This window comes from Vombatus ursinus, unplaced genomic scaffold (genome assembly GCF_900497805.2).
Source record: "Vombatus ursinus unplaced genomic scaffold, bare-nosed wombat genome assembly UNPS02014848.1, whole genome shotgun sequence".
Lineage (NCBI taxonomy): Eukaryota > Metazoa > Chordata > Mammalia > Diprotodontia > Vombatidae > Vombatus > Vombatus ursinus.
In genome coordinates, this window is record NW_020954626.1 from 3,987,486 (window position 1) to 4,005,341 (window position 17,856).

The 17,856-nt window shown below is 37.6% G+C and overlaps 1 protein-coding gene across 1 annotated transcript in view; it reads right to left on the reverse strand.

The window, feature by feature from the left end:
- Positions 1-1,501: 1,501 nt before the first annotated feature.
- ONECUT1 (one cut homeobox 1) overlaps positions 1,502-17,856 on the reverse strand; it is a 52,855-nt gene continuing 36,500 nt past the window's right edge. Inside the window, exon 2 of the mRNA XM_027840775.1 lies at positions 1,502-7,898. Coding sequence (XP_027696576.1) covers positions 7,606-7,898 — 293 coding nt within the window. The 3' untranslated portion in view covers positions 1,502-7,605. The remainder of the gene's footprint in view (positions 7,899-17,856) is intronic.

Consider the following 17,856-nt stretch of genomic DNA (forward strand, 5'->3'; position numbering starts at 1 on the left):
TTTTTTTTTTCTTTTTTCTTTTTTTTTTCTTTTTTGCTTAGCAAACACAGCAGATGATATTGCACGGCATAAAGTGAGAACAGTAGCAAAGCTTAAAAAAAGGAAAGAAATCTTAATGCAGTACAGGAGATACCCATAAACAAACCAGAATAATGCCTAATGCATTATACTTTTTGTCTCTACACACAAAAGTACAGAAGAAGGGCTGGACTGAGAGACAGAGAGAGAGAGAGAGAGAGAGAGAGAGAGAGAGAGAGAGAGGGAGAGAGAGAGAGAAAAAGAGAGAAGAGATTGACAAAATATCAGCAATCAACTGTAATTGGGTACAATAATCACTTAGTCTGAAATGCAGATGCAACGTATAAACTACTACTGCTTTCTAATAGACAAACAAAAAAAGACAGCAACATTTGTCTTTTATCAAAATCTTCTAAGCCCCTCATGGTTTTTATTTTTATTTTATTTTATTTTTTTCATTGCTAAGGAAGAACTCCCTCTTGCTCTTGGAAGATTTTCTACCTCTACTGATCTTTTTATTTTTTTTTTAATTTTTTTTTTACCTGATGATTGTCTTAGGCACCCTCCTTATATAATTAAACCATCAAGCTAACTTGAACATGGAAACTGAGACACAATGTCAAACAATAGCTAAGGTCAAAGGTGTGTTGAGAATGGAAAAGTTCAAGAAAGGGGAAGGGAGAGATTCCCAGGGAACACAGACTAGTGGGCTGGTTTCAGATTGGACACCATCAGATATAGGAACACAACTATTGAAGCAAGTAAAAGACAATTTTTGAAAGTTTATTTTTTTTTAATACTGTTGTTTTGTTTCGAATGCAAAACTAAAATGATCCCACAATGATGATGCAATAAATGCAGAACATACCACAAAATTCAAAAGGCTAAAGGAGAAACAGAAAACATAACTCTTAAGGGATACAATTCTGTTCAGTGTTTCATTGCTGATGGTAAGACTAGTTAATAACTACTGCTTTTCTTTTTTCCTGGATTTTCTTTCTGTTATACATAAGTCACCGCACAACATTACAGTATGTATTTAAAAGCAGATAATTAGTCAATGCCTACCAATGACAGACCATTGAATGATCCTGCATTTCAGAGCAGCTTTATTGCCCTATTTAAATACTTGATAAGTATAAAACATACCTAAGAAAATGTAACATTTGACCCAAAGTTTAAGCCCTCCCTTTCCTTTCCCACCCTAAACCCCCCATATTATGTCCCTGAAAATGAAAATAAGGTACACCTTGAACTTAACTATTGCGCCTGGAAAGAAAATATTTACATTGGTAATAAATCATATGGATTGATGACATTCATTTCAAACTGAAATTATCACTCAAGCAAAACAGCGGGCATCATCTCCCCCGATGATGCCATTTGTCAGGTTTGTATAATTCTTTGTGTATATGTGTGTGTGTGTGTGTGTATATATATATATATATGTATATATATATATATATCCACACTGTGTGCATGTATGAACATACTGTGTGTGTGTATATCTATATTTATTGGGTTGATGTGGCCCAAAACAGTGGCAAGCATCTGATAAACATCAATGGGGTCTGGTTGCGGTTTGTTGCTTCTAGTTTGGAAAAAGAAAATGGTGGGAGGACGAAGTATGGGGAAGGACAAACTTAATTTGGGGAAGTCTTTATTCCTTCTATGCGGGGCCTCTGAAACTATTCCAATTTGGTAGTTGGGGAGGTGGGGTGGTAAGGGGAGATTGGGTGGGAGAGGATGTTTGGAAGATTAAGGGTAACAGGCTAGATAAGAACAGGTATTGAAAAAATTTTTCCTTTTTTAAAAACGAAATTTGTAGTTGGGACTGAGAAATCACGCTCTGAGAGTCTCCTGTTCTCTCATAAGTGTTGCTTCAGAAATAGCATTGGCTCAGTCATCTGTCCTTAGCAGTAACTTTCTCTTTGGAGGCCCTGAACCATGACATTATACATATAGAAGTAGAAATTATGCATCCAGAAGTGGAAATGTTACCTCCAGCCTTTGAAGCCCTTCAGAAGCTTGGTAAAACTCAGAGATATTTCCAAATTCAAGTTAGCTTGTTCTAGAGTTTTTACAACTCTTTCCTTTCCCATACCCGTGCGAATGGTAAATTTTTTTTAAAAAGTCAGCAAAGTATCTCACAAATGCCGGTGCTTTTAAACATCAAACAAGTTTTAAATTCTTTGGAACTGCAGGTCTTACCTGCAAAGTAATCTTTTCTTAAAAAAGACAAATAAATAAAGAAAAAACACACGAATAATGCTTTTCTTCTTTCTAAGTGACAAAAAGGACGATCTCGAAACACTCATTTTGGCATGTACAAGTTTTTTGAAGGGGGGTAGTGGGGAAACCTGGCAGTGTTTACAACACACACTGAAGTGCCCGCTAAGACAAGGCTAAAGATACACCCTGCAGTTAAGAGAAGCTCTCTCCTTCAGCTCATCTTAGCAAAAAGAACAAAAAAGATTGTAACATAAAGCTTTGGCCATTTCAAATCTACTATATACATTTTTTTTTAAAAAACTACACAGTCATAAATTAAAGTACTGATTAAATAAGCGTATACAAAATGTAATTAAATTAAAAAATCACAGCACATTATAGAGGAAAAAACAGGAAGAGCCCAGTGTCACAAAAAAGATAATTTTTTTTTTACCCTGTGAAAAAATCAACTACCAAACACAAAATTTCTTAAGTAACTATTGAAATGAAAGTCATTTTTTTTGTTCCTTTCTTGCATTTTTACACAATCTTTAACCCACCTGGGGAACATTTCCAGAAATTAAAAGTCTTCCTTGAGCATCCTAGGGCAGTTCTGCCAAACAAAAAGCAAAACAAAACAAAACCCAACCAACCCCAAACTGAAGGGAACAAATCTTCAGTGATACATACTACAAAATAAATAAGAATTATAAAGATTTTTAAGTAATCTTAACAATTATCAAACTAGTAAGTTTTGCCTTATCACATAGACTCTCTATACAACATAACCCTAAAGCTTCATTACTATGAGGTATTTGGAGGAATTGGTAAAAGTGATGCACGGCCTGCCTGGTGGAGGGACTCAAACTGTGATGGGAGGGGAGAGAAGAGAAGGAGCTTTGGTTCATCAGCAAGAAAATGGAAAAAAAAAGTTTTCCTTTGGTATCAAAGAAAGTTTCATTGCATGGTTGCACGGAAAAAGCACCACGGTGAATAATTATTCCTTTTTTTTTTTTTTCCCATTAGTGGCCTTTCTAAGAGGCTGAGGTATTCAAAGAGTATAAGGTGAGAGAGGTCAACAGCGGTTTAACACTTTGGTTCAAGCAAGGCACTCGTCCTATGAGTTTACAAAGTTTGCAACATGTTTGCCTAAAGATTTATTAAGTAGTATTAGCAGTAGTAAGAGTAGTATTTCCTAATGTCATTATTATTATTATTATTATTACCATTATTATTATCAATAATGAAGACAAGTTTATACACTGAATGAAGATTGAGAAAGGGGAAGAGAGGTGGGGGAAGGGAAAGGGGCTGAGTCCCCTTTGCAGACCAAGGCCGTGCATGAAAAAATCTTTGGTATTCTTTGGTATCATCAATGTGATTAAAATCACCAATGGAAATCGAGTGAGGTAGCGTCTTTGGTTCACACTATAAATAGTAGATTTTTACACATTTATTTTTTACATTTGTGGAAGTAGCTATTTCTTACCTTTTGCTTCTTTGTCCTTCATATTTAGGAAATAGTTACCAGATGTATTATAAAGCTAACCACACCACAATAATAACCCAGAAGGCCCAACAAGTCTCAAAATAGCCTCTGGCCTTTGAATGCACCCTAAACTTGGCTTGATAGAACAGGGAGAAGTGCTTTCTCTTTGTTTGCTAAATGCATAGTTTTCATCCTTTATGTACAAAGGGAGGACCTTTCCAGGGAAAACTGCCTTTACAATTCACGTGAGAAGTGTCCTAGAACTCTTTGGTATAGTACGGTTGCATTTAACCTGTGAAGACAGGCCATTCACCTGGGATAGCATTGGGAGTGGGAAGAGTCCCAGAGTAACACAGTGCTTTTCTTTTTTTCTGGCAAAGGAATCACGATGCTCTTGGTTGGGTGCAGTGAATGACATGGGTCAGTTAGAATTTCTGGATTCCACCACACCCTTTCTTTGGTCTTTAGGGTCTATTCCAGCTGCATTCTGAGATTGAATCCCTGACATCCAGAATTGTTTTACCTGAACTCTGATTAAAGCTTTGCCTCCTATTCTTTGGTACCTGCTTCCTTCCCCATACCATCATTCCTCCCACCCTCCTGCTTAGCCCCTTTCAGGAAATATTTCCTGTGGTGATAGGACCTGGATGATTGATGGATGAAATCAGACTAATTTCAATTCCACCAAAAAAAAAGTTAAAGATTATTTGGAGTACAGTGTTGGAACCAACATAAAATGAAGATTTGTTTTTTAGCTGAATTTTACTTAGGGTAAGAAATGATCAGAACTTGAGTGAACTAATGTCATGTTGCTTGCTTTGATCAATGTATTAGGTTAATATCCTGAGACATAAAATAATGCTACACTAAGCAGAAATGGTGACATTCCTTTTGTCATCATGTGATATTTAGACGGTAAGGAAGATGAAGCCTGTGACTATGAGGTGATTCGAATATTGCTTGTGAAGAGGTGGGGCTTGTCCATTATGACTTCTAAAAATTAAAGGTCTTAAATATGCATAACAGGTAAGTAAAAAATTATTTTTCAGGCTGTAGTTTGTGCATCTGTTTATGTGAAAATATATCTCTAGGTCCTGAAATTGCATATTGGGTGCAAATTCAATGCTGGTATGAAAATTCTCTTTGGTTTCAGCAAATAGGTTAATTGATTATTTTTCAAAAGACATTATGATGGGAAGTACTTAAAATAAAATGGTGACATATCTGGGGTCTGTGTCCACAACCAAAACAACTGGTTGAAAAGTTTGAAAAAAATATTTTCAAAGTGGTCATTTGGGAATCATGCAATGACAACAATAGCAACAACATCAATAAAAATAAAACCTGGTCGCTTGAATTCAACCAATTTTTTTGGTGGGCTTAAAAAAATTACTGGAATTAAGTAAAATCATCTATGTGTGTGCAGACATAGCTTGAAGTTCCCTGAATTTTATATTCTCATGTTTGGAATGAATAAGGCTTCCCCCTCCCAACATGATAAATAACTTATATTGCAGGTTTTCTTTTCCTTCTGGAGAGAGCAAACATCTATAGATTTCTTTCCTTTGATTCATGCTGAATTGACAATACTGAATTTCTAGGAAACTTGAAGGTATGTAATTTTAAAAGTTTGTTTAAATGACTGGACTGTAATTGTGCCTTTTTTTTAAAAAAAGAAAGTTGTAATTCGGGATAAAATGGAAAATCCTAAAATAAAAATACCTTGAGGCAACAGCACTGGAGATTTCATAAAGGAGTGTTAGTTTCTTTTTCCCATTCAACATTGATCTCAGGAGGAGGGATGGAATTAATGTGTTGTGGTTGAGTTTCACTTTTTCTAGATTTCTGTCAGATAATTAAAGAAGTTGCTCAAATTTTGTCCTAAGGAGCTAGGTAGTATGTTGTAATTGTTTAATTTCCTTACCTTTTTATGAGATTTGAATGAGCTACTTGTTATTGGGACAATGCTTAGCTTTGTATTTTCAAGCACATAAGGTAATTAGGGATAGCTAGTTTTTAGCCTAATGATGAAAATGGTAAACCTGCAGTTGTGGTTTGAATTGAAGGAATTTTTTTACCTGAATCTCCATAGTTCTTTAAAGAAGAGAAAATGATTCACTAGTGTCCCACCAGTGCATCATCATTATCTGATTTTGTTGTCTCTTTTATTACTCTTAGTGATCTAAAAAAATCTCATGGTCATATATTGCCCCAGCTCTGTGAGTTGAGCAAAATGGAAAAAAATTTTGTCTTGTGTTTAGAAGGTCAGGGTGAGTGCTCTTCTTATCTGCCCCCTTTAAAATAAAGTGGAATCTACGGCATGCAATATCCAGCTTGATGTATAGCAAGAAAGAATGTAGTACACCATGGAGGTTGTGCTTAGTGATGCAAAAACTGTAAGAACTGCAGAATGGAAAGTCTACTCTTCTTTTGGACCTTTTTCTATGTACTATTAACAATCTTCCCAATTCAAGGTTCAATCATCCATTGTCTCTTGACACCCAAATCTGGCTATGCAATCATTTTGATTAACTTATTTAAGTAGTTAGAAATACTGGATAGGTTATTTTTAGCAAATGTTTTCCATTGTATAGCTTTCTTAAGTGCCTCCATTTTTGCTCTTTAGTCTTTTTTGGTTGTTTGTTTTTAAAAGCATTTTGGCATCTAATGATTCAAAATAATAGCTCAAATCCCCTAATTTGATGATGTGGCCACATACCAAAAAAAGGATTTTACTGATGCCACTTTGACAATTTCATGGTGTTAAGAGTAGGTTCAGAATGACCTGTAGGGAAATAATTTGGAAGGAACAAAATTAGATTTTTTTTTATCTGTGAATGGATTGTTGGGCTCTATCTAGGGTTCCAGTCAAGTGATGGTTATGGAACTTGAATGGGCTAGTGTCAACTGAATGGAAGGACACACTCATGGCATCAACCTTTGTGATGGGATATTAGTTGCTTCCCTGAAGCTACATTCTTTCTTGCCAGTTCAGAAAACTAATGTTTCAAATGCTTCAAGAATCCTAAATAACAGTCATGATTATATGTGTACTGTATTATACAGTTTAGGTCAGTTCATACGTATAACTTTACATAGTATTTTGTGTAAAAATAGCTTTGGAATATTAAAATCATTGCAATAAAATACCTGCACTATAATATTAAATGTGTTCTTTGGTACCTAGGTGATTTTTTTAAATGGATGGAATCTTGTTTCATTTTTTAAAAAATATCTGGACATTCCTTAACAAACAAAGAGAATGCACTGGTTTAGGAGTCATTCAAATTTTCTTTGCTGGGTTTGAATCTGCATTTAGGTTATAGGCCTGGCAGGTTCAAACAGTAGAAGAGCGAAATCCCACTTCTGTTCAAATGAACTCAGACAATTCCACACCATGTTGGCTGTACTCCATGGCACATCCCTTTCTGAAGACCAGCCCTGCCTAAGTCCCTAACCATTAGTGGTGGGTATGTGTGGGTGGGTGTGTGCACGCACAGTACTGAGACACCATACACCTTCATGGTATGGTAGAAGAGATGAAGGAGTCAGATCTGAAAAGATGTCCATTCAATGGCTAAAAATCACTATGCTTCAAACCACTAAACAGCCAAGCACAGCGAGAATGATCATGGATGGACGGTGTAAGACCCAGAAGTTCTCTTGCTCATAACTTCCTTTGCCAAGTCATCACCCTGCTGAAGTGTGTCTCAGAACAAAGTCAGGATGCAGGTGAGTTCAGTCTTTGGTTTCTTTGGACTATAAATAACTTTTTTTTTTCAAATAATTCTAAGTATAAACCTGCTATCTTGAAGTCCTGGTCTTTATTTTTTCTTAAATTTTTATTTAAAGCTTTTCCACCGAGGTTTTAGTTTGTGGTTATTTCTTCATGCTTTGGTACAAGTGCTTGATGAAGAAGATGAATTGCTTGAATTGGTGCTGCCCTCGTCTTGCCACTTATCCAGACTTCTCCTCCTTGCATTCATGAAAAAGTTGCTGACGGTGCTCAGCTCCAACCCGAGCTGCTGGGAAATGGTGATTTGCAATTCTTTGGATGGACGCTTATTTTCTTTGAATATTGCATGTAGAGTTCGACGCTGGACATCTGTGAAGACCAACCTAGGCTTTTTGGGTGTGTTCCCTCTATCCTTCCCATGTTCTTGCTCTTTCCTTTTGCATGCTGCAATAAAACACATAGTTATGTTAGAATGTTGCCTGGAAAAATATGGAGGCCATAAGGAGGGGCTAACGAAGTTGTCTAACTGGATGCATCAATTAATGCAACAATTTTATCATAATTTTGCTTTGAAATAAATTTTTTCTTATCTCTATTTTTCTTTGCCTTATGGATAAAAAAATGCAGTACATCAAATGATTCAGTCTGGTTCCTCTTGGTTTTCTTAAATTGCAGTCCTTTTAGTGTTAATTATTTACTACTTACTGATGCAGAGATCTGAAATAAGAGCAATTGGGGGAGTGGGGAAGGAAGATTGAAGAAGACTGGGAAAAAATATTTAGGCCCTCAAAAAGTTTATAGTATAATTGGGTTAGATGAACAGAAATTGGGTGTTTGAGTAAAGAATAAAAATTTAAAAATCTGGCCTCCCCACCTCAATTTATTTTCTGTTTCTGTTATTTCACAGTAAGATAATATTGTATTGGACTTCCATTGCACACGTCAAACAACGGAATTAAGTGCTGCATAGGACCAGGAACACAGTTCCTCAAAGTGATCAGTCCCTCCCTTTTCTTTCACTGTCCCCAAACTGTCTGGGGCTTATCAGTGTGTCAAGGTTTGCACCAGTAGGTTTATACCACAAGGTGATTAATGACAGCAAGATAAGAAGATAAGGTATAAAAATATTCATAGCAGCACTATTTGTAATAGGAAAATCCTAGAACCCAAACAGATATCCAATGATTGGGGGGAATGACTGAACAAACCATAGACTATTAGAGTAATGGAATAAATATGACTGCACCATAAAAAATGATAGATCCGAAAAACTCATTGAAATATTAACACCTAAACCATCGAAAAGCTTTAATAAAGTTACGTAGAGTGAAGAAAGCAGAATCAACAGAGAACAGCATATATAATCTATGACAACGTTAATAAAGACATGACTGAAAAGGCAACCAAATACAACCCAACTACAACCAACAGTGTTGGTAACACATTATCAAAATTAAAAGCATTCATCCTTCCTTTCTATTAGCAATCAGTAAATTACAACAGTGCAAAGTGATGTGTACTCTCAGTCACAATCTTGCTACTTCTTGGTGATGTACTTTGCAAGGGTTGGTGGAAGAAGTTGAGCAAAAGGAACCTAGGAGCAGTAGAAAAAAAAGAGAAGGGGAAGGAGAAAGAGAAGGACTTCAGTTGAAGAAGAAGGAAGTTAGTAAGACAAGAAAAAAGAAAGATCAGCGTGGCTGCCAAGGTGCCAAATTGATGAGAAGGTGCCAACATGGTGAGAAGGTACAGAGCAGATGAAGTGAGTGGTTCCAGGGTGTTGAGAACATGAGGAACTAGTAAGAGGGACAAAGGACAGAGAATTTTGCAGTCATAAAGGATATAGATCAAGGAGACCTCTGATCAAGATCACAAGGTCACAGAGCAAGGTTTGCTGTGACCTAACATAGAGTGTTCGATGTTTGTCTTTCTACCACTGCCAAGTAATTGTTATCTTATTTTTTTTTTTTTTGGCTAGGCAATGGGGTAAAGTGACTTGCCCAGGGTCACACAGCTAGTAAGTGTCAAGTGTCTGAGGCCATATTTGAACTCAGGTCCTCCTGAATTCAGGGTCAGTACCAAGTAATTGTTATCTATGTATGAAGTATAGGCTGGTTTTTCTCCTAGGGAAGGCAAAGGGGCAAAAGAACCTTTCTCACCCTTCCAGGTTATCAGGGAGAAGGAATTATTCCTTAAAAATAAAACAACAGAATAAGGACTCCTATGTGAAAACAAGAGAGGAAAACAAATGGAAGAAGCAGAAGGAGATCTTGACTTGTGTCAGGAGGTTAGAGAGTAAAGAAATGTGATGTAGGGGAAATAAATATAACTGGGGTCTACGGGAAGGAGGGGAAAGACTAACTAATGAGAGTTATTGTAAATAGATGGTAAGAAAATAATCTGTAAACAAGCAAATAGGAAGCAAATAGTATAAATAGTAAATAAATTAAACCAATTATTATTTAGGTCAACTAAGTAAATACAAAATTGATAGCTGGAAAAGTATACAATACTAATATCATCCAAAAGACAGGGCTAAGGAAAATCATAAATACATATTCATTTTCCATCTGGGAGGGATAGAAGGATGGATGGTTTTAATGTAACTAGTCAGCAACTAGCAACATTAACTGGTCTCTCAGCTTACACTAAACTCTGAAGGTATTCAGAGCCATAGAAGTCAGAATGGCAAAAGTTGAGAACTGAGACTTAAATTTGTCAATGGAGAGAAAACTCCTTGTAATGGCGTTCTAGGCCCTCTACAATATGTCTGTAACTGATGTTTCTAATTTTATTTTTTATCACTTCCCTTCATATACCCTTTTGCTTCATCCAAACTGGATTATTCACATTTACCAAAGAAATAAGTTCACAAACTTTGCTGACACCATCCCCTATACATCTTTGTCTATCCTTCAAGGCCTCTTTGATGAAGTCTTAACAATTCCCCTCCTCCCTTCCCTATTCCTTCACTATGAAGTGATCTCTTTCTCCTTTAAAATCCAACATCATTTTGTTTGTACCTTTCTTATGTCTTATCTCATGTTTATTCAGTATTATATTTACTTGTATGTATTTCTTACCTCTGCTGTTAGACTTTTAAACTTCTTAAGTGAATGGAATATTTCTTATTTATTTTTCTCTTTCCTTTAATACCTACTGCATAACAAGTACCCAATAAATGCTTGTCGAATAAATAAATGAATTAATGAAGTGGGAACCACTAACAATTAAAGAGAACAGGGGGTAGTACCTTATACTCAGGCAAGTTGATAGTGGGTTCCCAGGTCAAAGAGGGTTAGAGAAAGCAATTCATTTATAGACTCTTTTTTTTTTTTGGCTAGGCAATGGGGTTAAGTGACTTGCCCAGGGTCACACAGCTAGTAAGTGTTATGTGTCTGAGGCTAGATTTGAACTCAGGTCCTCCTGAATCCAGGGCCAGTGCTCTATCCAGTGTGACACCTAGCTGCCCCTTGAAACAATTCATTTATTCAAAGGGAACTGCTCTCCATATTTTCTCTGGTACCTCCCCCTAGCACAGGATATCTTAATCAACAAGTTACTATTCTGCAAAACACTATTGCTGATGGGGAGGGGGGTGGAATCCCCTCTCCCTCTCATTCCCCTGCACTCTGAAAGGGGCACATGGGAAAAGGCTTCTTTTGTGGCTGGCACTCAAATGCCAGGGATGACTCCCTCTGGACTGACACAACAAAGTCTCTAGCTTACTTTTTAAAGGCCATGAGCAATGTTGTTTTCCTTCCTCTAGCCAGAGGCTGACACATACCGTGCATATGACCTGGGCAAGGCAGCTGATTTCTTAGTGACTCAGGCTCTAAGACAATGTTACTCTAAGATTATCAATTGCAGAACAGTTGCCTTTCTGCTTTCTTAGAGGCAGTTTTCTCACCAGGAATTCTCTATATCAAAGATAGTACAGTTCTAGGCTCTCTTTCCCTCTCATTTGTTTTCTAAATACAAAAATCAAGCTTGTAAGTCAGGACACCTTAGTTCTAAAACTGACTCTGACAAGAAATAGCTATTATGTCCTTGGGCAAATAACTTTACCTCTCTGGGCCTCCATTTATACATTTGTGAAATGAGATTATTGAACTAAATATTCTCTAAGGTCTGTCCTAGGACTAATACTCTATTATTCTCTTTATAATTTACCAAGTTAGCACTTTTCATATGTCTTTTCTTCTTCCCTCCCTCTTTCCCTCCTTCCTTCCTCCTTTCCTTCTTCTTTGCCTCCCTCTCTCTCTCCCCCTCACTTTCCTCCCTCCCTCCCTTCCTTCTTCTCTCCTTCTCTAGTTCCCCATCTCTCCTTTTCTTCCTTCCCTCTCTTCCTCCCTCTTTCCCTCCACCCTTCCACTCTCCTTCTCTCCTTCCCCTTCTCTCCTTCTTTTCTTCTTTCCCTCTTTTCCTTCCTCCTTCCTTCCCTTCCTTCCTTTTTTCCTGAACTTATCGTAAGGCGCAATATTCCAAGTGGTGTGGTTTGGAAGAATCCAATTTAGCTCTTAGAAAGGTAAACCCGATGTGATTATTAGCATCAGAGAACCATCCTGTCTTTTAAGGCCAGATTAAATTTACCAAGATTTTAAGGAATCTCATTCAATATATTTCATAATTCCTTGAGATTTTATTTCTTGTGGCCTCCTCTCATTGCCTCAGATTAGCTTTCATTTGAAGGATGATCAAATAAAAAGGTTGCAAGCCTGGGACTATGTGTCTTTCAGTTTGGGGCCTTCATTTCATTCTTCTGTTTGTTTTCTTCCCTGTCTACCCTTTTAGAAGGCTTTTCCTGATTGAAATCTATGGCAAATCTGGCTGGTTGTGGCAGGTTCCCAAGTTACAGTACTGAGACTGTCAAATTCCATCTCAGTTAATTCCAACTCAACAGCATAGAGTTTTTCTCAGCGCTAGATATGTGTGCTAAAGTGGCACAATCTCATTCTCTACTGTTGTGATAACCCTGTCAACTTTAAAGGGTTATAAAAAAAAACCATGTGAGAGTACCTGACCATGGACAAATGCCATACTTCAAGACTTTGAACCACTTTCTTTCAGGGACTTAATATATTTACTGAGACTAATTTTTCTACTAAAGCCACAGGATAGTATGTTTCCAGTGCTCCTTATCCCATTTGGGGCATATTTACATTAATAGATTTATTTGTTAGTATGGATGCTACCATAGTCTTCCTCTTGGGCTTATTCTATGTTGGAACAAGCTATTAGATCAACTTCAGAATCTCTGGGGCTAAAATTTTACTTTAATGCTCTTTATTTTATTGAGGATTTTGTAAAGTCAGGGTCAGGACATAAAGATATTGTGAGATAGCAGATTTTGCACTTGGGATCTCTTGAATTCTAATCTTGGTTTAGTCACTCACTTCTGTGCTAATGGGTAGGCTATTTGACAACTTTTCTTTAGTGTTACAAAAAGAGACACAATTCACCTCAATTTTTATCTTGGGGCACTTGTGAGGACAAGAAAATCAAAAGAAAAATGGAATGATACAAATATAATATACCATGTCTACTTGCATTTTTCCTCTCCTCCTATATTCTCATTCCCAAATGTATACATGAGGCAGGGGTGGGGTCATGAGTATTATAAAATATCAAGTTTGTGGGTACTCCTGTAGTATCTGCAGTCATTCATCCTCATCCATCTTCATTAATCTTTTAGATTCTCATCTCCTTTTCCTAAGAACAATGATACATTCTAAGGGGGCACAGCAAATAATAAACATTTATTGGGATTTAGATATTTTAATGCTCCCTATTTCCTTTAAATAGTGTTGCTATGGTGTAAATGAAACAAAAAAATGCACAGAAAAGATCAGAAGTTCAGAAGGGGACAGACAAGTAGGGGAGTATTGGTACTTTCATATTAAATTTAAAATATACTCAAAGAAAATAAGCTGTATGTAGTGAATATTCATGGATTCATACACAATCTTTTTCTCATTATTCCTTGTATATGGAAATGTCTGTACAAGAGAGTGGGATTCCTAGGCACCTCCTCCCCACCACTGCTCAGCTGATGTAGTTACAGAATGTTAAAACACATGATGAGGTTTTAATGTGATAAAAAAGTATATTATACGGTGATCCCTTTATGATGTTCAAATAATACCTTCCTGACTGAGTCAAAAAGAGAATGAAATGGGCTGAGCACACAAATTAGCCATGACCCTGGAGACTTTAAGCCCTGGACAAATTTCAGCAGTAGGGAAGATTGCAAGCCAGTAACTGCCTGTGGAGGAGACACCCTTGTTGGGGGTGGGAATGGGGTTAAGGATTGAATTTCTGTCTCCTTCCCCTATATGACATGTCACATTGAAAAGGAGCTTTTGCAACAGTAGGAGTCACTACATCCATCAGGGAATAAAGAAAAATGCTTCAGACAGACACAGATACAGATAGTCAGTCACATACAGAGAGGAAGGAAGCAGCTTCAGAGTGTGACTCCTGGTAGCAGAGAAGAGAGTCAGATCATGGAGAGGAGCAAGCCCTACAAACCCACCCAATAGAGATGCTAATCACAAAGGTAGCTTTGTGAGTACTCTATGAAGAGAGAAAAGGCTTCCAAGCTCTGAAGTACCAGGAGTTGTAAATTGCTTTGCCACATCCCACTTTCATGCCTTAGGACAATTGTTCTGTAAGTTTGAGCCTACTGTCCTTCAGTGTGCAATGTATATTTGTGGAAGAGTGCACTCCAGGTATATAGGAGGAAGGTTTTATAACTACTGCTCTTGCTATACCATAAATACAAATGCCTTTGCTAAGAGCTAACTGAATCTTTAGTTGTTGTTTAGTCATTTTTTAGTCATGTCTGATTCTTTGTGACTCCATTTGGGGTGTTCTTGACAAAGATACTGGAGTGCTTTGCCATTTCCTTCTCCAGCTCATTTTACAGATGAGGAAACTGAGGCAAACAGGGTTAAGTGACTTACCCAGGCTTACACAGTTAGTAGGTGTCTGAGTCTGGATTTGAACTCAGGTCCTCATAACTTAAGGGCCAGCAATCTATCCACTGTGCTACCAAGCTTTTATCTATTGATTCTATTGACTTGCTAATAGGAAGCATACCAGTAGGGGCCCACGAGTTACAGTGTTAGGAGTGTAGACAGAGAGTGTTACCCTTATAACCTTAGATAGTATCCCCTCTCTACAGACCCAACCTTAGAGTTTGAGGGCAAGTTGGGGAAGCAGGCCATAGAAAGTGGCACATTCATGTTTGTTGATGTTTGTTAAATTCATAAGTAAAAAAAAGAAAACTGAATAAGGAAAAGAAAGCATTTCATTGAGAGAAAGCTAGCTTAGCAAGCTTAGCTGGATATTATTCATGAACTTGTTAGCACGTGAGACAAAAAACCATTCCCAAATTTATATTGTGAATTATTTTGTAACATCTCTAAAGCCTATGATGTTTTTGTTTGGTCATAGTTATAAAATGTAAATGTTTTAGATATGTTATCATTTGTACTGAGTAAGGATGTATTATTAATCTGTTATTTTATGTATGAATTGGTTGGGACAAAGGTGAAAAGAGAAGAGGAAGGAAAGTATGAGAAAGAGAGAGAGATGTGAAAAGCAATAGGAACCATTTAAAATAAATTTGGAAGGGCTGACACACAGCATGAATTAATTGAATCTGAAAGGCTTCTGACAGTAGCCAAAAGTAAAAGCTTGAGGGACAGACAAGGCTGTGTGTGTGTGTGTGTTGGGGCAGCGGTGTTAGAAGAGGGACTTAGGGAACTGGAGGAGTTAACTCTTGGGAATAATGGCCTCCTTGGGATACTAAGGAAGACCTGACTAATTGATTTACCTAAGAAACTGCTTGCCTGCCCTCTGACAATTGGTGAGATCCAGCAGGACCAGGAGCTCAAAGGAACTGGACTAGACCTTAGGGCCGTGTGGTCTTAGGATCACACCTCTAGAGCTGTAAGGGACCCCAGAAGTCATCTAGCCCAATCCCTTTATTTCCCAGAGAAGAGTACAAACAATGGTAGAACTGGGAATGGGAAGCAGGGAATTTAAGCAGAAATTCTGATATTCTGATATTGATTTAGCAATTTAAAGTTTACAAAGCACTTTCCTCATATGATCCTATGAGGTACGTAATACTAGTATTTTTTTTTAAACTAACACTCAAAGATTTTTTTACATATACCTTTTTTTTGGAGCAAAAAGGGGAAACAGCATGAGATGGTTTGCAGTGTGAGGAGCAAATGAGGAAAATACTTTAGAGTTTACAATGAGTTTCTTTCACAACAACCCAGGGAGTCAAATAGTGCAAGTATTATTATCACCACTTCACAGATGCTGAAATTGAGGCGCAGAGACATGGACTGATCCTCCCATGGTTGTATAGCTAGTAAGTGTCCGACTCCTAGTTAATCTTCCACAACACCAATATTCTTCATGGAATCACTGAGGCCAAGTGCCAGTATTCTTATCCTCATTTTTCAGATAGGTCAGTGACCTGCCCAATCACACAACTAGTCGGGTATTGGAGCTGAGACTTAAACTCTTTAGATTCTATCCCTAGTTATCTTTCCACTAGACTTGATAAATGGGTGCTAGGGAGGACAAAACCTAGGCAAGTTTTAGGTGACTGTGGAGAGGTTAATTATAGCCTTGAACTAAGGGGTGTACCTGGAGGCCAGTACCTGCCAGGTGGCATAGGAGTGAGTCAGCTGACCCAAGAGAGAATCAAGTTGATGTTACTAAAATTGAGACACTGTTGTTGTCATTGCTATTATTGTTCACTTATTTCAGTTGCTGTTCAACTCTTCATGACCCATTTGGGGTTTTCTTGGCAAAAATATTGGAATAGTTCACCATTTCCTTCTCTAGCTCATTTTATAGAAGAAGAAACTGAGGCAAACAGGGTTAAGTGACTTGCCCAGGGTCACACAGCTAGTAAGTGTCTGAAGTAGGATTCAAGTTCAGGTCTTCCTGACTCCAAATCTGGCACTCTATGCATTGCACCACCTAGCTGCCCCAAACCTAGGCATATATTACTCCAAATCAATTTGAACTGAATAATGAGACTGAATACCGATATTTTATTTAGTTGTAGACAGTTTGTACTCCTAAGATTTCATCTGATTATATAGCAAGTTAGCTTTTGCACAGTGGAGGAAAAAAACATTCATTGCCTCTGGTATTAGAGGATTTGGGTTCAAATATGACCCCTAATGCTTACTGCCTATGTGACCTTGACCAAGTCATTTCTGTGGGGCCCTTAGTTTCCTCATCTGTAAAATGGGGGAATTGGACTAGATAATTGCTAAGGTCTCTTCCAATTCTAGACCTGTGTTATGCTTTTTGCTTATTTTGTGCTAAAGCCATAAGGGAGGAACATTAGCTGAGTGAAACAAAGGGGAAAGACTGTGTTCATAGGACATGAAAGCAGACAAATCCCAGAGGCCTTTCATGGGACTAAAAGTTTACCAGCACCAGAAAACTTTCTGTTTGGGGGTTTCCTCAGGTCTGTTTCATGATAGTACGCCAGTATATGAGAGTGAGAGCTAGGTAAGTAGAGGAAATAAGAAGGGAGAGGGACAAAATCTGCAAAGCTATTGAAAAGTGGTGTTTAAATTTCAGGTTTGTTGGTGTAAAAATCATGGATCTCGAGTCTCTGATCCCAAATCTAATTTTAGCACTTGCCTCTAAGTGCCAAGCATCTGCTGGCCATCTCTCTCTACACCTCCTCATCCCCTTTTAGTACCTGACTTGGGCTTGCTCTCCTCAGGAAATTCTCAATATTCTGGGTATCTCCTTAACTCTTTCTCTCTATCAAAACTTGCTGGTGCCTTGTTCCTTCTCCTGCCCCTCCCCTTTTTTCAGGAACTTTATAGGTAATAGATAGCTAATCTAGGTAGGGCAGCTAGCTGGTGCAATGGATAGAGTGCCAGGCCTGGAGTCAGGAAGTCCTGAGTTCAAATTTGCCCTCACACACTTATTAGCTGTGTGATCCTGGGCAAATCACTTAATCCTGTTTGCCTCAGTTTCCTCATCTGTAAAATGAGCTGGAGAAGGAACTGACAAACTACTCCAGTGTCTCTACCAAGAAAATCCCATGTGAGGTCATGAAGAGTCGGACACAACTGAAAACAACTAAACAAGAAAATCTGGGTAACAGCAAGCCTCAAAGAAGATAATATATGCAAAAAAGTTTGCAGACTTCAAAATCTATTATTATCGTAAGTATTTATTATCATAAAATCTATTATTATCATACTACTAAAAATCTAATTAACTACATTATGTTAAGATATTAATGGCTGATCACCTGCTAGGTTACTACTTGCAGATAACTTTTTCATGCTAACAATGGCTTCTGGATTATTGGTACTTTCACCTAAAATTGTCTAATGCTGGGTAT